The sequence below is a fragment of the Canis lupus genome, chromosome 8 (assembly GCF_048164855.1).
Source record: "Canis lupus baileyi chromosome 8, mCanLup2.hap1, whole genome shotgun sequence".
NCBI lineage: Eukaryota > Metazoa > Chordata > Mammalia > Carnivora > Canidae > Canis > Canis lupus.
Genome location: NC_132845.1, coordinates 22,771,126 through 22,793,450, shown reverse-complemented (window position 1 = coordinate 22,793,450; position 22,325 = coordinate 22,771,126). Strand labels below are relative to the sequence as shown.

Here is a 22,325-nt window from a genome sequence, read left to right as displayed (position 1 = left end):
GTTCTCTAGAAATCCACCAATGTTTACCTTTATATATTTTAAATTTTATATCATGTATACTGCCATCAAAATTAAATAAGTATTTTTAAATCAAGTCAACTATTTCTTTATACTGCTAACTCTACTAAATTTTCCTCTCCTTCCTAAATTTCATGTGTGAAAACTGTACCATCTCAGCAAAATTATAAAAAATGTCAATGAAAAAAATTCCCTTTTTAACTGCTTTCCTTTGTAAATAACATTCGCTATAGAAAAATTAGAAAATTCTGAAGAGCAAAAATAAGGAGCCTATACCTACCATTTAGAGGTATCAACTATTAATATTTTGCACATATCCTACCAGTCTTCATTTTAGCACATATGTATATATGTGTGTTCACTTCTTATAAATTTTACAAATGTGGTATAAGTATGCATACTATATTTAACCCTTTTGTCAAAAAATTCATGTAACCTAAAGTTATATTGCTCACACTATACAATGAGCAAATAAGTATATGCTAAAAAAAAGTTGTACAAAAAACAGAATTAAAAAAACCAGTGAATGAATTTAGTTGTACTGACAAGTTTTAATGATGTCCTAGAACTTGGAAGATATGATATGCAGATGGTGGATATAACTAAGATAATTAAGGTTTGATTATTCAGATATAATTTAGACATGAGAGATTATGAAGATGGAGATATGCCAGACAATGAGATAAGCATACCTTGTCCCATTTTTCAAAGTGAGAGAAAAAGATCATAGAAACCAAAGAACAGCAATTTTTGATATCAATCTTCAGGATATTCAGAGAACAGACATTATATGGAGGACTTGGGAAAATTTAAGAGATACTAATCACTAGAAGCCAGCATGAGTTTCCTAAGAATAAGTCATGCCTAACTCTTCCCATTTTCTTCTTTTTTAAGGACATTATACTAGTATACTAACTGACATGTATATTGTAAGTTCCATAAGGGTAGGGACTTTCATTTACATCTGCTACACACCCAGGGCCAAGACCAATTACGAGGCATATATGAAGGCCTCAATCAATATTTGTTGAGAGACTGACCTAATAAAAGCATTAATAGATTATTCAAGGAATTTCACATTTCTTATAAAATTACTGTGGCCCTTAATAGAGAAGTATGAACCAGATTTTGCTATAGTTGGATGTAATTATAGCCAAATAAACCATAACCAAAAATAAGCAAACAAACAAAGATTAAGAGATGCCAGCGTAAATTTCCTTGGTCTTTACATAGTCAATACTATCAGCAATTGTGAAGAAGAAAGAGAAGGCCAATTTAAATTATGGATAATGTCTTCTACCTACCATACTAGAAGTCAGAATTACATTCAAAATTACACTAACAGGACAGACATACTACAGTATAGACTAATAATATTAATCCAATAAGCTGCCATATATAGGAATAAATTAATATTTAAAAGAAATCAACTGAGTTACCATGTGACGCAGCAATTCCACTCCTAGGTATATACCCAAAATAAACAAAAATACAGGTTGACACAAAAACTGCACATGAATATTCATAGCAGCATTATTCATAATAGCCTAAATATGAAAACAACCTAAGTTTCCCTCAACTTGATAAATGGATAAATAAAATGTTGTAAATCTATACAAAGGAATATTATTTGGCAATAAAAAGGAATGAAATACTGATACACATAACAAAACAAATAAACCTCCAAAACATCATGCTAAGTGAAAAGAAGCCAGTCACAAAAGAGCACATACTACATGATTCTTTTTAAATAATATGTCTGATATATAGGCAAATCATAGAAACAGAAAGCAGATTAATGGTTTTTAGGGGCTAGGAAAAGAGGGTAATCAGGGGTGATTATTAGTGGTAATGGAATTTCTCTTTGGGGAGATAAAAAGTTCAAATTAGTTAGCCACACAACTCTGTGAATATACTAAAACCATTGAATTATATCCTTAAATGGATAAATTATATGGTCTTTGAATTATATCTCAATAAAGCAGTTATTAAAAAAGAAAAAAGAAATCAACTGATGAATGCAGATGTATGGAATCTGTCAACAAAGTTGTTCATCAGAAAGATACCTGAAGATTATAATTCATAATTCAACTCAATGTAAACAGCAGTTAGGGCTAAAGAAGTAAAAATAATTTTAGGCAGAATTTCAGCAATAAAGCTTTCATAACTAGATATGTAATAGTGCTGATGTATTCCACACTAGTCATAGAACTATGTTGTAGTCTAAAAATAACGGCTAGACAAACTAACCAGTATAGGTCCAGAAGAATGTATACAGAATTGAAAAAGGATTGGAAACCATGACAAGTTAAGAAACACTTGAAGGAATGAGGGGTTGGGGAAAAAAAGACTTCAAAGATATGACTATCTTCAAACAATATGAGTTCATTAGAGAAAATAGAGCAGCCCTGTCCTGAGTGGCTAGGAAAGACAAAATACAATCAATCACTAAGAGGGCAGAGGGAAAGATTAATCTCATCGTGGGCTATAATTAATATAGCTTATCAAATGAATAGATTGCTTATCAAATGAACAGATTCACGTAAATACTAGAAGTCACTTATCAAGGAATCCTATGTCAAAAATAATTGCTATAATATACAGCAGAGTGAAGATAATAGTTAAGTTCCCTTCTAATTCTAAAATTATATGTACTGCTTATCAAATGAATAGATTCACGTAAATACTAGAAGTCACTTATCAAGGAATCCTATGTCAAAAAGAATTGCTATAATATACAGCAGAATGAAGATAATAGTTAAGTTCCCTTCTAATTCTAAAATTATATGATTTTATCCTAATTCAAAATTATGTAACAAGGGATGTCTGAAGGACTCAATAGGTTGAGCCTCCAACTCTTGGTTTCAGCTCAGGTCATGATTCCATGGGTCTGGGATTGATCCCCAAGTGGGTCTCTGCACTCACTAGGTAAGGGTGCTTTAAGATTCTCTCCCTCTGGGTAGCCCGGGTGGCTCAGCGATTTAGCACCGGGATCGAGTCCCACGTTGGGCTCCCTGCATGGAGTCTGCTTCTCCTTCTGCCTGTGTCTTAGCCTTTCTCTCTCAATCTGTGTCTCTCATGAATAAATAAATAAAATCTTTAAAAAAAAATAGATTGTCTCCCTCTGCCCCTCTCCCTGCTTGCTCGTGGGCTCTCTCTCTCTCTAAAATAAATAAATAAATCTTCAAAATTATGTAACAAAATAAATACATACGAAATCCCAAAGAGTAGATTAGTTAAAACTTTACCTCATTGTTCTGTAATGGTGGTTTTCCATTTTTCTTACTGCAGAGAAAAAGAAAAGAGAGCTTTATTTGCAAACTGTTCCCATCATAAAAGTTACTTTAAGATATCAGAAGAATATACTAAATTCTCCCCAAAAGAGAGTTCCTTCTTTTTCATATCACACAGAGACAGAATATATTAAATATGTTTCAGTTGCCCCTTACTCAGTATTATTTATAGAAAGTGCTCAATAAATATTAACTACTACTGTATCAAGCATTATATTAGTAATTTTTAATATACACACACTCATTTTATAAATTTTCCCATGGAGATGTGGAGTCTATTTTGCTATCTTTGAAGTAAGGCTTGGCCATATGAACTGCTTCAGTCAATGGGATATTAGCAAGCTGATGCAAGCGAGGGCTTAAAAAATATTTGTGCCTTGGGCCCTCCTCTCTTGCTGCTGGGAATCTTCTCCCAGCCATTTGAGCAATCCCTGGTTAATAGCCTAAAGGAGGAAAGACCTGTGTCATTAGACATTACAAATAAAAAAACTGCCTAAGTAAGGAAGTGATAGTTCATGCTACTCAAAGTGATTAATCAGGCAATTACACCTAGGTCTGACCACTAATCCTAAACAGTAATATAACCAGGCTTAGGTTCTTTTTATAACACACTACCATAGGACTCTATGCTTCTATACAACATTGATCACATTTTAAATCTCCAGACTGATTGATAGTTCCTCCCAATAAATCAGTTTCGTGAGATCTTGAGCTACTGCAGGTTGGTCTCTCCAAAGTAGACCAGAAGTGGTACTTGGGATACAAAATGTTTATGGGGGATTAATACCTATGAAAGGAAGGCAAGGAAAGCAAGTGTGGACAGAACTGAAACTGATGCAGGCCCAATAAAATTTCAATCAATCATGGGACACCTGGGTGGCTCAGTGGTTGAGCATCTGCCTTCAGCTCAGGGTGTGATCCTGGAGTTCCAGGATGGCACCCCACCTCGGGCTCCCTGCATGGAGCCTGCTTGAGTCTTTGCCTCTCTATGTCTCTCATGAATAAATAAATAAAATCTTTTTAAAAAGTTTTTCAACCAATCAGGAAGGAAGCCCTGTAGCAAGTACTGTCCATCAGAGGGCTCTGTGAAGGGTTGAAAGAGCCAGGTCTTTTTGCCTTTATCTTGCTTGGTCTACAAATCCATGCTGCTCCAGGGAAGGCATGAACTCAGGCAAAGTGGCTCTACAACTAAGACAGACCCCAAGGTGTGGCCAGAACGGGTTACTTGGTGATCCAACTCCTTACAGCTGGACAGTAGGCCCTTCTTCAAAGGGGAAACTGGGTAGCACACCTTCATGTCTACTATTGAGGGCATATATCATTCAATCCTCTATGTTCAACACTTAGTTGAACTCCATCAATGTGTAGAATGAACACTTTCGATAATAAGATACCAGGTCACTGAAAAAGGCTAGAAAGCCAAACAACTACAATTCAGTAGATGCTCCCATTCTAAAAGTGCTTAGCTTTCTTATTTTTTTCTATTTTCAATTGTATTACAGGATTGTTTATGTGTTTTAGAGTTTTTATAAGATTGCAAAGCTGTTTCAGAAAATGCCTTTATATATGTTCAGGCATGTACAGTTAATTATAACCCCCTTTTATAAGGCTTTCTAAATTCCTCCTTTCAAAGAATTCTTTAAGGTTTTCTATCAATGTTCTCAATATTGAAAATATTAATGATATAAAGACATATAGATCATTAAGGATAAATTAGAACAGTATGCTAGAAACCTATATTGGGTAACATTTTTTCACTGGAAATGTCATGCTAAAAACTGGAGAGAAGTTAACTTACTTCCAAAACTATGATCTACTAGTAGGCAGATTCAATTCTAACAAATATTCAGTATTTTCCTTTTCTTGATTTTTATCCTATGAAACTAATAAAGGCTATAAAACAAAAGACATAGTCTACTCTTGTGTATTCCTTTTGGCTATGAAAAGATCAATTTATAAGCTAACTACATTAAAATAAAGGTATTCAAAATGTTCAAAATATGCTGATTTGCACACTAATCGCATGATTATCTGTAATATCTACAACAATCATTAATCATCAGTTGTCTTGTTACACTTGAGGATATAAAAAACTTCATTTAAAGATAATACAGATATTACATGTTAAATAAAATTTTTATAAAAATAGCTTTATTTTTCCAAACAAAACATTTAGTAAGGAAAGTGTTATTGTTTTACATTTTGGAAAATCTCATTAATGTCTGACTTAATACAAGAAGACTGGGTTCTCATATTAGAGTCTCCATTCTTGCTACCTATTGTGATAGAGATAGGTAGTTGTAAAAGAGGAGTATTTTCATAACTGTGGATATTCTTCCTGGATACTGTAATGTTACAGTGCAGTCTGGAAACCCTATCAATGAACTTTTGTACCTTATACAATAAAATCTATTGATCACATTATATTTACCCTTCCAATGGATCTTTTATCCATGCAAAATTTTGTAATATGCATTAGTCTTTTGGAAAATAATGATCACCGAATTGTGTAGTAGACTTTCCAAATGTAATATATATTATGCAATATTTTTTAGAATTATATTTGTTAATACTGCCACCGATCTCATCAGAACAGTCTTAACCATTGGGAAGCTATCGAGCTCATGGTGGCAGAGACAAGTTTTCCAAATTCCAATAGTCACTTGAAAGCTTAAATTGTAACATTAGCAACAAACACTGCAGTGTTTCCTTGAAGGTACTATAAGAGAATGTCTGCAATATTCAAGGCCAAATAACTATAGTTATTTAGTCATTCTTTCAGATAAAAATGATGTTCCCCCCAAAAAAGTGGCTAGTTTAGCTTAGAATTCAAACTACAGGTGTGTTCCCTCAAGATAACCTCTGCATTACGATATGCTGCAAGAAGTGCTTTGTGCCAACTTCTCCTTTTTCTTTGGCAAACACATTAAAAAAAAAAAAAAGACAAGACCAATAACCAACTATTTATAAAAAGTATAGGAAGGATATATCCAAGAAATGGAAGGGTCAGGTTCACATATGAAAATCAATCCATAATTCATCTATATTAACAATCTAAAAAAAATAACCATGATATCAATAGACATACAGAAAAGGCCTTTGATAAAACTCAACACCTATTAATCATAAACTCTAATCAAACTAGGAATAAAGAGGAATTTCTTCAATCTGAAAGGGACATCAACAAAAACCTACAGCTATGGGGCGCCTGGGTGGTTCAGTTGGTTAAGAGACTGATTTCAGCTCAGGTACTGATCTCAGCGTCCTGGGATTGAGCCCCTCCCTGTCTGGCTCCTTGCTCAGCGGGAAGTCTGCTTCTCCTTCTGTCCTTCTGTCCCTCTGTCCCTCCCCCAACCCCTGCGTGCACACACGTGCTCCCTCTCAAATAAATAAATAATCTTTAAGAAAAAGAAAAAACCTACAGTTATCACCATATTTATAAGACTGAGTCTCCATTCCAGAATATGGCCAAGATGCCAATTCTCATGACTTCTATACAATACTGTTATTGGAAAACACAGTGCAAAAAGGTAAGAAAAGAAATAAAAGGTACATAGAATTGGAAGGAAGAAGTAAAACTATCTTTATTGCAGACTCTATAAACATCTATACAGAAAATCTTAAGGAACCTGTAAAAAAGCTAAGTGAGTTTGGCCAGGTTCCAGGTATATCCATACATAAATATCAACTGTACTTCTATATATAGGCAAAGAACAATTGGAAACTGAAATTTTAAATATATCATTTACAAAAGCATCCAAAATATTAAATATTTCACAATAAATTTGGAAAGAAAAAGAAAATGTGCAAGACCTACATGCTGAAAACTACAATACACTGCAGAGAAATCATAAATGACTAGATTGAGAGATGTATCATGCTCATGGACCAGAAGACTCAACATTGTTAACATGTCAATTCTCCCCCAAAATGATTTAGAAATCCAATGCAATCCCAATAAAAACCCCATCAGAGTTTTTTGCAGAGAGTAAGAAAGTGATTTTAAAATTCATTTATAATTGCAAAGGACCTAGAATAACCAATAGATTTTGGAAAAGAACAAAGTCAGAAGAATTGTACCTCATTTCAAGGCTTAACATAAAGCTACAGTAAACAAGAGTGTGTGATACTAGAGTACAAATATAGATCAAAGAAACAGAAGAGTCGAGAAAGATAGACACATATATAGCTTAAGACAAAGGTGCTAAAGCAATTCAATGGGGAAAGAATCTTTTTAACAAATGGTACCAGATTAACTGGATAGCCATATGTTAAAAAAAAAATTAACCTTAACATTTATTGCACACCATATACCAAAAAAAGTAATCTGAAGTGTAAGAGCTAAAACTATGAAACAAAAGAAAACAGGAAAATGAAAATTAAAAAAAAAAAAAAAAAAAAGAAAATGAAAATTAAGACCACAGTGAAAATTAAGCAGTGAGAAACCACTGCTTATGCCCACTAGAATGGCTCGGATTAAAAAGACTGATCACACCAAGAGTTATCAAGGATGTGGAACAACTGGAATCTTCCTATACTGCCGATGGGAATATAAAATAATACAAGCACTTTGGAAAACAGTTTGGCAAATTTCTTAAAAAGTTAAACATACACTACCATACGACCCAGTCATTCCACTACTAAGTATTTGCTCAAGGGACATAAAAGCATATGTCCATATATAAAGTCTGTTCAAATGTTCATAGCAGCTTTATTTTTAATAGTCAAAACCCGGAAACAATCCAAATGTTCATCAATAAGCCGAAGGATTAAAAAATTGTGGTAGATCCATAAAATGTACTCAACAATTAAAAAACAATTGATACACACAGCATAGATAAATCTCAAAAGCATTACACTGAAAGTAGCTAGACAAAAAAAGTATATAGCATATGATTCCACTCATGAAATTCTAGAGCAACCAACACCAATCTGTTGTTACAGAAAGCAGATCAGTGTTGCTTCAAGCTAGGGGCAGGGAGAGGACTGACTACAAAGGGGCCACAAGGGAACTTTGGGGAGATAAAATGTTCCTTACCTTGATTGTAGTACTGTTTCACAGATGTTATATATCAAAACTCATCAAGGTGTGTACTTTAAGTATCAACAGTTTACTGTGTATCAATAAAGTTTCAATAAAGTAAGAAAATTAAAAAAAAAAAACCTAACTGAAACCTAGAAAAGACTTTTTCCTAAGAACGTAACAGAATGTGTTTTGTTAGTCCTTTATTTTTGCAGAGGTGAGGGAGAGGAAAATGGGAGTTAACTGTTCCTTAGTATTCTCAGCAAAACATAAAATAGACAGGAACTTTCTCTAAAAATGGAAGGAGACAACTATAAGACTAGGAAAAAGAAACTGTCAAAAATTGAAAGAAGTTTTTAGGTAAGAGCTTTCAAACAAAGTAAAAAAAGACACAATTCTGAAAACTTCAATCAGAATTTAGTTAACCAGAACAGTATTTTTGACCCTAATGTTTTTCTCATTTCATTCTAGGTGAACTCGGCCAGTGTTTCCTAGACTTGTGGTAATGTACGAACCTCTTCTAAAGGGGAAAAAAAAAAAAACTCTTCTTACAGATCCTACTACTACCTTAAATTTTGTAAATTATACAAATTATGTATAAGCAGAAAATTAAGCATATACTTTTTTTTTATACCTCTCCTATACACATATCGTTTAAAAAACAGGCAAAAGTTTTAAGGCTAATAAAAATGGAGTCAACATTCATTTAAAGTGACAGGTGAAATAACATTGCTACAACTAATCACTAGTGGGAGTAGAAGAATAGAAAGAATTATTCAATCCAGTTGATGTCCAAGATTTTTTTTAAATCATTATTATTCTTTTGTAAACAGTGAATTGGTTTTAAAACACTGCTTCATTAATGATAGGATAATCAATTTATTAGTATATTCCAAAACAAAATTCTAAAAATTGAATAATAGTCAATGAATACATCTGAACTTATTTTCCTACCCCAAATCTCTTCTTCACCTTCTCATACTGAACCTGGGCCCTAACCCAGTGAACGTACCTTCACCTACACCACCACTTGAATCAAAACTTGGGAATTATTCTCAGGTATTCTCCCTTTCTCTCATACTCTTCATACCCAATCGCTCTCTATGTTCTTCTCTTCATCTCTATTGACAAGATTTCAAATTGGGCCATCAAAATTTCTCACATAAACTACTATAATTTTTCCACCTCCTTTCTACATAGTTTCCTTTTCATCTCTAACTGCTTTCAATTCACTTCCATAGCCATATCAAATATCGTGTGTGTGTGTGCATGGCACACTCAACTGAGGTTAATAAGGGCAGAGGCGAAGACCTGAACATACAAAGCAACTCTGGGAATGGAAAGAAAGACAGGAAAACTGTCAGAAATGACATGGTGAGGGAGTAGATCAGAGCTGGGAACTATAGCTGACCCTTCACACAGGTTTGAATTGTGCAGGTTTACTTACAGATTTTTTACAGAATAGAACTGTAAATATATTTTCCCCTCCTTACGATTCTCTGAGTAATAATTTCTTTTCTCTAGTGTACATTATTGTTAAGAGTCATTGTAAGAATTATTGTAAGAATGTAGTACATAAGACAACACACTGTTAAGTGTTAATCAATGTTTATGTTATCAGTAAGTCTTCTGGTCAGTTAATAGTAGGATATTAGTAGTTAAATTTGGGGACAGGCCAAAGTTATACAAAGATTGTCAACTGTGCAGGGGTTCACCCCTAATCCCTACATTGTTCAAGGTTCAACTGAACATGGAAATGAGTGGAGAAGAGCACAGAGTTTAAGAACTGTGTAAAGATGGAGGAGATATAAGAAACGATCAGCTCCAAACTGATGCCATGAAAGGCAAAGACCACTTTCCTCAAGTTTCACAATTTACAGCCTGAGCTGCTAGAGGACAGGGATTCTGTTAACTACAAAAGAATAACAACAGTAAAAGCATTCAGGGAAATAATAATTAGACTCATAGTAAACATGTTCAATTTCAAGTCCCAGTGATAACTATATGGAATTTTTAAAAGTTGAGATGTTTAAAAGTTGAGATTTGAAGTACAAGAGTGGAGATGCTGATTTGAAAGGCATTAACAAGACACTGACGTGGACATACAAGGATAGAACTCCTTCGGGAAACAAAAACATGAAATCTGAAATGTGAGTCTTCCATCTGTCTATTAAAACGCTGTACTAAAAATTTTAGAATGTGCTCTTAAGGAACTTGGTTTAGGGATCCCTGGGTGGTGCAGCGGTTTAGCGCCTGCCTTTGGCCCAGGGCGTGATCCTAGAGATCCGGGATCGAATCCCACGCCGGGCTCCCGGTGCATGGAGCCTGCTTCTCCCTCTGCCTGTGTCTCTGCCTCTCTCTCTCTCTCTCTCTCACTGTGTGCCTATCATAAATAAATCTTAAAAAAAAAAAAAAATTAAAAAGAAAAAAAAAGGAACTTGATTTAAGTTGTTCCCTGAATATTGCTCCCAGGCACTGTAAGAAGCAAACTTGCCTCTTAAAAGGAAAGTATGTTTACTATAAGCCTCAAAATTATTCCTAGAACTTTAAATAAAATGTCTAGACCGTAATCAAAAATAACCAAGCACAGAGCAAACCAGACTCCATAAACAGGAACCAGTAGAAATTAAGACAGAAGGAAACCCAAGAAGATTTCAGATGTTTGAATTTCCAAACACATCCTATTAGAAAATGCAGACCATATTTAAAGATATAAATACACAAAATAAAGTTATCTACCAAAACAAGGAAATTATTAAAAAAAAAAAAAAAAAAAAAAGGAGAGCGAGATAGACATAAGAGAAGCCAACAGAATTGGAGGGGAGGGGGCAGAGGGAGAGACACAATCTTAATCAGGCTCCATGCCCAGCACAGAGCTCTGTCTCACAACCCTGAGATCATGACCCGAGCCGAAATCAAGAGTTCATGCTTAACCAACTGAGCTAACCAGGCACCCCAGAGCCAAATAGAATTTTAAAGAATTAAAAATACAAAAAGTGAAATGTAATACTTAATAATTTTAGTAGGTTTCACAGAGGCAGATACAATTAACAATTTAGGAGCTAAATGAGAATTTGCTAACCAGAGTGTAACAAAAAGTAAGCAAAAAGATGAATAACAAAAAAGAGATACAGTGCTCACTTCAGCAGCAATGTACTATAAAATTGGAATGATACAGAGAAGATCAACATGCCCCCCCATGAAACACAAATCTGTGAAGTGCTTTTAAAAAAAAAAAAAAAAAAAAAGTAAAAAGTGCTTACAATAAAAGTATCTCAACTGGTGTCCAGAAAGAATAAAAAAAGAAAACAAGGCAATCCACAAAGTCAAAAAGGCCCAGTGAATCCTAAGCAGGATAGATTAAAATATCCATGCATCACCAAATCATAGTGAGCACCAGAAAATCAAAGATAAAGATAAATCCTTAAAACCAGGTAGAGGAGGGAAAAAAAAGACCCATTACTTTCAAAGGGGTAACAGTTATAAATAGCTGACTTCTCATTAGTAGTATTGGAAACCAGAACATGGTAGAATCAAACATTCAATGGACAGAAAGAAAATCCCTACCAATCAAGAATTAAATGTGCAGGGGAAAAAACCACTTTCATGAATGAAGGCAAATAAAGACATTATCTGACAAAATGGAAAAAGTTCATAATTAGTAGATTTGTACAAAGGTCATATTGGTGGTGGCAAGGATGGTGATTTCAGTAGGAAGATGTAGGTTGCAAAAACAAATGAAGAGCAACGAAAGTAGTAACTATATACTTAACTCTGAATATTACATAAAACAATAATGCACTAAATGTCTTTTAGTACTTAAATAAAAACTCTCACCACAACAAATGCATATAAATCAGGAGGAAAGTAAGTGGAGCTATCACTCTAAAGTCATCTTACTGCTTAGGAGGAGGATGAAGTATTACTGATTAATGTTTAGGCTTCAAATTTTTAACATGTTAAAATTTCTAGGGTAATTAATTAAAGTAGAGTAAAAAAATAGTAACTTCCAAACTACTAGAAGGAGTAAAAATAAAATAATGAAAAAAGAATAACTACAAAGCAATTATGCTATTAATCAACAACAAAAAGAGGGGCACCTGAGTGGTTCAATGGTTGAGTGTCTGTCTTTGGCTCAGATCATGATTCCCAGGTCCTAGGATCCAGTCGTGCATCAGGCTCCCCACAGGGAGCCTGCTTCTCCCTCTGCCTGTGTCTCTGCCTCTCTGTGTGTCTCTCATGAATAAATAAAATCTTAAAAAAAAAAAATACAAGAAAAATCCCCAAATGTTTGGAAATTGTGGTAAATTAAATATAAGACAAATTCTTTCTGTTCCTCCTAAAAAGGAGGAATCTATTTTCCCATCCTTGAATCTGGGCCAAGCTTCTGACTTGCTCTAACCAACAGAATGTGGCAGAAACCTTTTTGCTTTTATTTTTGCCTCTTGGAATGCTGAGACTACCATATGAGGAAACTGATTATAGCCTACTAGATGATAAAAAGTCACTCAGATGAGAACCAAAGCAGCCCAACCAACAGCTAGCACCATCAGCCACATATGAATGAAGCTGTCTTGAACCTTCCCACATGTAGTCAATCCTCTAGTTGAATGCAGCCTCAGGCAAACCCAAAACAAAACCAGCAGAGGAACTGCCCAGCCACGCACAGAATTGAGGGGAAAAAGAATTATTTTAAGTTATTAAGTTTTGGGGTGGTTATGCAACAATAGATAACTGATACATACAAAGAGAGAAACTGTGAAGTCGTAAGTCAATGAAATAAAAATAATTTGAAATGTATGATACACACATCAAATGATATGTTTACAAAATGGTAATAGTTTATATATCAAAAAAACCTGAAAAAGAAAAAAAAAAAAAAACTGTGTGCTGTAACTAAAGCAGTGCTTAGAGAAATTTATAACCTCAAATGAATACTTTAGAACAGAAAGGCTGGAAATTTATATCGCTCTCAGAACACTGGAAAAATAAAATTAATTGAGGAAAGCATAAAGAAGAAAAGGATAGAGGAAAGCAAAAAAAAAAAAAAAAAAAAGGAAATAACACACTATATAGAAGTAAACCAAAATTGAAAGCTGGATTTTTTTAAAAATTCATACATTTTTACAGACATATAGCAAGACTGATCCAAAAAAAAAAAGAAAAAAAGGCAATCATACATTAATCTATAGATTAGAAGCAATACTCATCAAGATCTCAACATGCTGATCCTAAGAGTTATATAGAGAGTAGCTGGAAGAGTTGGTAACCAAAGCACATTTTTTTTTTTTTTTAATTTATCCATTCATGAAAGACACAGAGAGACAGAGGCAGAGGCAGAGTTGGAGAAGCAAGCTCCACGCAGGAAGCCCGATGTGGGACTCGATCCCCGGATTCCAGGATCACAACCTGGGCCAAAGGCAGACGCTAAACTGCTGAGCCATCCAAGGATCCCCTTATATTTTAAGATCCACTGCATTCATAAAATAGGGTTCCTCCAAGCCTCTATAAAATAGAGAGCATTAAATAGTTATTTACTTGTAGTAAATCAACAGGTTCATAATGATACTTAAGACTCATTGGTTATCTTCAGAGAATAAGAGGGAACTAATGAATTATTTTAAAATTGGTAAAGTAAAAAGCATTTATCTATCCTTTCCTAATTGAACTGTACCACTGGGTAATAACCAAATAGTAGATGAAGAAGTTTATTTTTATTGAAAGCCTTCCACCTTATAAATGATGAATAAGAGAATTCAAATATCACCATTTTGCAAGCCCCAATAAAAACTCACTGATGTATGTCTCAAGCAACAGTGACTGCTAAAAATCCTAAAAAAAAGAAGCAACCAGATACTACATACATCTTCATGGAGAGTACACAACATCAACACCTAGGAAGTGTTCTTACCCAAAATAAAATCTAAACTTTGATCAAGCTTTTAGATCCAACTCCTAATTTACAGGAAATACAGAGAATGAAGAAAAAGTATGCAATCAGCCAAACCCAGATGGCAAAATCTGTCTGGGTCAAAATACTTGATTGCTTCAACAAATGATAAAGGGAAGACAAATAGCAGCAGGACATGCAGATTAAGAGAAACAAACAAGAAAACACATAACTAAATTTTAGTGCTCAGGAATGCACATTTGGGCAACAAAATGAGAAACAGATGTATAGATGCAATTACTATAGAAGTCAGGATAGCAATTATAGCAAAGGAGAGGAATGGGCTCTGACTGGAAAGGGGCATGTGGAAGGCTTGTGGGGTGGCCAGCAAATATTTCTTTCTTGACCTGCATAGTAGTTTTAAAGGGTGTTTATTTTAAAAATTTAAAAAGTCATTAGGTTATATATGTTTTTATGCAGTTTTCTTCATTTGTGGCATAATATATAATAAAGAGATATTAAAAATCCTAGACTCTTTCACTATGACTCTAACATTTTAATTATCAACATATTCCCATAAAATTTTAACAATTAACTTTGCATTTAACATAAGACTTTCTTAACCCCTGAATGATTAACTGTTTTTTTGAATCTAAGTTGATCTGAAGGATTTGGTAAAAATGCTTTATTCTTTTACCTTCCACATAGCTAATTCAAACTTAAAAACTCTCATAACCACGTACCATTACTACCCTTCTGATTCCTCACTGGTAAAATGAAGACAATAAAACAACTATCCCAAAAGACTATTTGTGAGGAATAAATACTTAGAACAATGCTTAAAATATGTTAAGTGCTCAATAAATAATTAGTAAGACTTCCAGCTTCATGTCTTTGGAGTCCCTTCTCAAAACCTAAATCCATTAACTCTACGCCTTTACTCATGTTGTTTTCCCCACCTAAAATACCTCCTACCTCTTAGTGAAACACTACAAATCTTAAAGTCAGGCTCAAATGTGAAGCCTCCCCAGGTAACAAAAGATACCAAATTAGCCAAATATGCTTTGATAAGCTTTATTTTCAATTTTGTACTTTATTAATTGCATTCATTCAGGACCGCTAATTTAGCAAAAGGATTACAAAAGCATGTTTTAAAAAAAAAAAACCTTTTTAAGCACACTCAAGGTTTCAAGCCCTCTTAGTATGTACAATAGTTCCCACTGAAGAGCATAACCATCAGCTACCCAAAGTACTTTACCCTTACGTTTATAGAAAGCTGTATCATTGACAGAGTTGCTTAAAACAAAAGTGATTTCTTCATAAAAAGAATATCATGATGAGAGCCATGTCCTTAAGCAAGAGTCTGATGAATTATTTTTTGTAGAAATAACTAAAAATGCCATTCTTAAACTACTCTGACATTCCATACAAATCACTGTATGGAAATAACAGAGAAATAAAATACCCATTTTTATAAAATTTTATTTGGCATATATTAGTATAACGAAAACTGTAAAGAGCCTATTTTTCTTCTTAACTACAGTTTGTATTTTATTGTAATAGATTAGAAGGTGATGATATTCATCAGGTCATGGATGAGACTGATGTTGATCCTGGGAAAAAATTAAAATTTATTTATCCAAATGGACAATATGGCATCAGTACTTAGAAGAAGTAGTTAATTCTAGAAATAAGCACAACTTCACCAAAAAGTCATGCTGGACCAAATTCATTCTCTTCTCTGAAGGGATCATAAAAATTCTGTAAACTTAGTTTATTATACTACAAAAAGCATTTGACAATGAACCAAATCAGGAGTTCTCCACCTTTTCCATATAAATGAAATTGATACCATATACAGCTCTAGGGTTTCATCTTCAGTGTTCCATGACCAGAAAAGAAAGACCCTTCCCCATCAGCTCCAGCAGAAACATCTCAAAGGAAGACTTTTGCTGGCCCAATATGGATTTGATGCCTAGGCGTACAGTCAGAGCGTCAGGTCGTTACCAGAAGGAAAAGTGTGAAAACATGTTAAGTTGAAGATAAGAACCAATACAACACCCAAATAATAGAAAGGTTCCAGAAGTATAAATACACTGTTCTATACTTGGCTGTCCAACAACTTAAATTTACTGTGAAAATACAGAAAAAGAATACTAATTCAATTTGCAGAATCAAAAAGAATTTTAGAGGAAGTAATACATCCAAAAGGTAAGTGTAAATATCTGCACCAGGTTTAATTAATATATATATATATATATATATATATATATATATATGAAACACAAGTTGAGAAGGGCACATGAAGGGAAAACAATTGTGTAAGCTTATTACGAGTGAAGAGTATTGATTGTCGCAAAAATATTAAATGTAACCTCACCTACTTTAACAAAAGCTAGGATCTACAAAGCAAGTAATACGTCATTCCACTCTGTGCCAGTCAGACCACACTTAGAAAATACTTATTTTCTACTAAAAAATATTTATGTAGAAAAATTACAGAAGCAATCTAGATGCCCAAAATAAATTATGATATAGTCATACAAAGGAGTATTTATGTATTTCTTTAAAAGTATAGTTATGAAGTTCATGTAAAAATACATGGAAAATGTCTATGCATTAAGAGAAAATAGCAAAACATGTACATTATAATTATGTACATGCATGCATATCAATGAGAAATAAGAGGTAGCAAAAGTAAAATAATATGTATGTTATAGTGATGACATTATGGATAACTTAATTTTTTAATTGTCTTTAATGTTTCCACTGTAAACTGTGAAAAGGTCACAAAACAATAATATCATTTTTATAAATTTCTAAGACTTGTTTAACCATACATATAAAAGGGAGCCAGCTCTTAAACAGCTCATAATATTCTTAAAGAGATATAAACATTTGCAGCAAGAAAATTTTGTTGTTTAAAATAACAGTAACTACAGCCCTAAGAAATGAGCATCTCAGAGTCAGTCAGTCAACAAACTTTCTTTGAGAGCCAACTATGTGCCAGCCACACTTTCTAGCCACTGGGGCTATAACAATGAACAAAATAGACAAAAATTCCTGCCCTCATAGAACTTACATCCTAGCAGCAGAGATATACATTAAACAAGATAAATATGTAAAATAAATACTGCATTTGATAGTAATTAAGGAAAAGCTAGGGAAGTGGTCAGTGTGTGTGTAAAGAATGCTTTTTAAAACTGAATGACAGTGGTTTAGCACCACCTTCAGCCCAGGGCGCGATCCTGGAGATCTGGGATCAAGTCCCACGTCAGGCTCCCTGCATGGAGCCTGCTTCTCCCTCTGCCTGTGTCTCTGCCTGTGTCTCTGCCTCTCTCTCTCTCTCTTTCTCTCTGTGTCTCTCATGAATGAATGAATGAATGAATGAATGAATGAATGAATAAATAAATAAATAAATAAATAAATAAATAAAATCTTTAAAATAATAAAATAAAATAAAACTGGGTGACAATGGAAGGTCTCCCTGAGAAGAAATCCGAAAAAAGATGGAAAAGGGGAGGGAGTTAGCAGTGTGGATATGTGGGGAAAGAAGTGCAAAATGCCTTGAAAAAGAATCTCTGGCCAATGATGGTATTGTTCTAAAAACATAGAAGTATAATTAATTAAACAGTCTGTACCCAGTCCCTGCCCAGCAGACCACAGACAGCTAGCTACACAGTTCCAAGAACACTGCTTCTGGACCTGACCTGCATCAGTTGTTGTCAGTACACAGATGCTTTTCCTGGCAAATTCTTTGAGGCCTTTTGCTTAAGCAATCTCTTTTTATTCTGAGGATCCAAATGGAGCCTATAACATCCACTCATGGTCCATCCCAAGGGTCTCATGCAGCTCTTGCCCCTCACCTGACGCATACTTACACTTTGCAGAACATTTAGTGGGCCTGTGAAACTGAGCAAAGGGAAGCCAGACCTTCCTAGAGCTTAAGCTGAAAGGAGATCTCAGGAAGGAAAGATGAATTTCAAGTATGCGGAAAGCTGTAAAGAAGTTGGGGGGGGGGGGGGGTGCGCAGGGAGGCAAGGAGTAAAAGCTAGACATATGAGAACAATTCAAGAGGTACATAAAAGATCTAGCAACAGGCCATGGGGCTGAGGTTCAGGGAAAAATAGTCAACAAACTGCCAACAGTGGAAATGTCAAAGGAACTTATAAATAAATGAGTGTCTCCATTTTAAGCTGTTCACTATGCTAAGTATAATCCCTGCCATCAATCCCAAATTTTCAATGAAACTCTACAATTACGTGCTTTGTGGCTGATGCTTTATAGGAATCAAGGCAGATAATAAAAAGGCAAGATAGAAGTAGGATCTAAAATAGAGCAAAAGCTTTTGCATAGTGAAGGAAACTATCAAGAGAACAAAAAGGCAACCTACTGAATGGGAGAAGGTATTTGCAAATGATATGTCTAATAAAAGGCCAATAGTCAAGATATACAAAAAACTTATATAACAACACCAAGAAACCCCACAAATACTCCAATTAAAAATGGGCAGAGTACCTGAATAGACATTTTTCCAAAGAAGATGTACAGTCAGCCAACAGACAAATGAAAAGATGAACATCACTAATTATCATGGAAGTGCAAATAAAAACCACAGTGAGATATCTTACACCTGTCAGAATGGCTAGTATCAAAAAGACAAGAACAAGCGTTGGCAAGGATGTAGAGAAAAGGGAACCCTCATGCACTGTTGGTAGGAATGTAAATTGGTGCAGCCACTGTGGAAAACAATATAGAGGTTCCTCAAAAAATTAAAGATAAAAATACCATATGATCCAGTAATTTCACTATTGTTTACCCCCCCAAAAAAACCAATAATTCAAAAAAGATATATGCACCCCTATGTTTATTACAGCATTATTTACAATAGCCAAGATATAGACACAATCCAAGCATCCACTGATAGATAAATGGATAAAGATGTGGTGTCTATACATATACAATGGAGTATCATTCAGCCGTAAAAGTGGAGATCTTGCCACTTGAGATAACATGAACAGACCCAAACAACAGAATGCTAAGTGAAATAAATCAGAGAAAGACAAATACCATATGATTTCATTTATCTGTGGAATCCAAAAAAAAAAAAAAAAAGGCCAACAAATAAACAAAAAGCAGAAACAGACTGATACATACAGAGAACTGATGGTAGCCAGAAGGGTAGGGGGTAGGGAATGGGCAAAATGGATGAAAGGGAGTGGAAAGCACAGGCTTCCAGTTATGGAATGAATAAGTCACAGGGATAAAAGGTACAGACAGCATAAGGAATATAGTCAATGGTACTATAATAACATTTGTATGGTGGCAGATGGTAACTACTTGTGATGAGCATAACATAGAATCACTATGTTGTACACCTGCAACTAATGTAACACTGTATGTCAACAATACTTCAATTAAAAAAAAATATATATATATATATATATATACACACATGTATACCAGCAGCCCCTGCCTGGCTCAGTTGGCAGAGACTGATGTCCAGGTTGTGAGTTCAAGCCCCACACATACTAGATGTAGAGAATACTTACAAATAAAATTTTTTTTAAAAATTTTACTTAAAAAAAATATATATATATAGAAAATTTTAAAATAAATAAAACAGAGCAGAGGCAAAAATGTTAAATAAGGTGTAACTAAGAAAAACACAAGCTCCTTGAAACTCCTCAGAAATATCTGGGGGAGATAACTGTGTTCCCACTATCTACAGAGTGGCCTTTGAAAAGAATAAAGTAAATGATCACTCCATCAGCTGGGGGACTTGGCTACACCTGATAGCTGACAACTAGATTACACCAAGTCAAGCAATCAACAGATAAAACAAGAAAGGTACCTAAGGTTTTGACAACTGTGAAGCTGACAATGTCAAATCTCAATGTCCCCTCAGCCTGTTGATCTTCTGCCCAACCCCTAATAAAATGGTTTGATCAGACAACAACAACAACAAAAGTACCTAAATTTATGCTTCAGAAAGTTAAAAAGGATCATTATGTAGATCATCCCGAGTTACTAAATGATACTTCATGGAAGAATGACTCTCAAACCTACTCCTTAAAGGGTAAGAGCTAAAGAATAGAACATATAGGAAGAGAGATTCCAAGTTTGGTTAATATGAATAAAGCTCCAAAGCCTGGAATGAATGTGGCCTGTTCAGAGAACTGTACAAAACTGGTCTATCTGGAACAGTGTACTCATTGGCAGGCAAAGGCATATAAGATTAGCCAGGCATGGTGAGATCAGGTGAAGGAAGGCTCTGAAATCCTGGGTGAGAAATCTGAACTTGACAAGCATTCATGAGAAGGGAAAGAAACTGCTTTGTTCCGTTTTTGGTTTTTTGTGTTTAGTTTAAGACCATAAAATACTATGGCAGTGCAGATTTTGCCTGCCCTCTAAAACTGGCCCATGATTTCCTACTACCTTGCCCATGTTACATATTCTCAGATATACACCTCTCACTATTACCTAATGCCTCTACTCATGTTTGTACTGTTCCTACATCTCCCAACTGTGTGTCAATTACCCTTAAAAGTTCTTCAACTTAAAAAAAAGTTTTTAACTTCTACATAATTTGTCCACTCCATACAATACTTAGTATCTACCCTGCAACATAGGAAATTAAACATGCCACAGGCTAACTTCTACATAATTTGTCCACTCCATACAATACTTAGTATCTACCCTGCAAATTAGGAAATTAAACATGCCGCAGGCAGTACATGCCCCAAGAAACTATGATGTAAACAGAAGCCAAGAAAATAAACTAGCACAATACAGAGTGTGCTAACTGGTAGAGGAGAGAAATGCTTACAGTTATCATAAGCGCAAAGGACAAGAGTTTGGAAATCAGGAAAAGATAGAAACACCTAAGAGAAAGTATTAACTGGATTGAGGGCTGTTTTTTTTTTTTTTTAAGATTTTATTTATTTATTCATGAGAGACACAGAGAGAGAGGCCGAGACACAGGCAGAGAGAGAAACAGGCTCCCTGCGGGGAGCCTGATGCAGGACGTGATCTGGGATCACCACCTGAGCCAAAGGCAGACCCTCAACCACTGAGCCACCCAAGCACCTCTGGACTGAATGTTGAAAGAAAATAAACACCAAAAGGTGGGGAGAAGTGGTAGGGATAACAGTGATTACAATCAAGACTGCAAAGGCTGAGCAAAGCATGTCATACTCAGAGACTTACTCCATATGGCTGGATGAGTATGAGAAGAAGTAGTAAAGGACCAGATCAGGAACATGATTTTCTAGTGCTAACAATTTTGTATCTTAGAATAATCAAAAGACTTTTATGAAGGAATAACAAGTTCACATTTCTGCTTCTTACAGAGTGCTCTGGTGGCAGTGGAAGATGGATTGAAAGGATATCAAAAAGCTTCCTCCTACCACAAAATGCAACAAAAATCTAATAAAGGCTAATACTAATATTCAACTTATCTGCAGTTATCCACTCCTACCCCTTTTCTAGGCCTTTTCATAAAGCCTTCCCCAACTCTTCCCCAACGCATTAATCTCAGAACTTCTAAGGCATGTCTGTCTGTACACTGCATTCTGTCACCACCTTACATTTTAACTAATTTGCATTTAAACTTCTCTTCCCTAACAAGAAAACAAGATCCCTATGAAAAGATGCCATATATTTTTTGAATGTACATGTAAAACATACACACACACATACACCCCTCCATCCCATAGCACCAGGGCGGTAATACAACATCTTGAAATAGGTACTTCCTTTGAGCTGAATACATGATCTCCTTTATCTATGAGTACAGATTCCACTATTCCCCATAAATAACAAATAAAATGTATGATTAAGGAAAATCAAGGTGAAAAAAGTTAGTATACAGTAGTGGGGAATGAACACACTTCCTTTTCCAAGAAGATGAAAATGTTCTCATTTATGGTAGGGGTGTGTTACACTGTTGTACTGCCTTTACTTAAAAAATGTGTAATCAAGATTTTTGTTTAATATATATAAATTTACCTAAAAATCTGTAAAAATAAGGGGTGGGAGGGAGCAAGGAGCTATGGAAGAAAGATGAATGGCAGAAAATTGATGGTACTTCCTCAGTAAA

The 22,325-nt window shown here is 34.7% G+C and overlaps 1 protein-coding gene across 5 annotated transcripts in view; it reads right to left on the bottom strand.

The window, feature by feature from the left end:
- ABCD3 (ATP binding cassette subfamily D member 3) overlaps window positions 1–22,325 on the bottom strand; it is a 76,889-nt gene that overhangs the window by 51,840 nt on the left and 2,724 nt on the right. For all 5 annotated transcript variants that reach the window (XR_012035102.1, XM_072834584.1, XM_072834585.1 and 2 more), the window contains exon 2: window positions 3,267–3,303. Coding sequence is in view for 3 of the 5 variants with exons in the window: in XM_072834584.1 (XP_072690685.1) it covers window positions 3,267–3,303 (37 nt within the window). In the remaining 2 variants the exon portion in view is untranslated. The remainder of the gene's footprint in view (window positions 1–3,266; window positions 3,304–22,325) is intronic.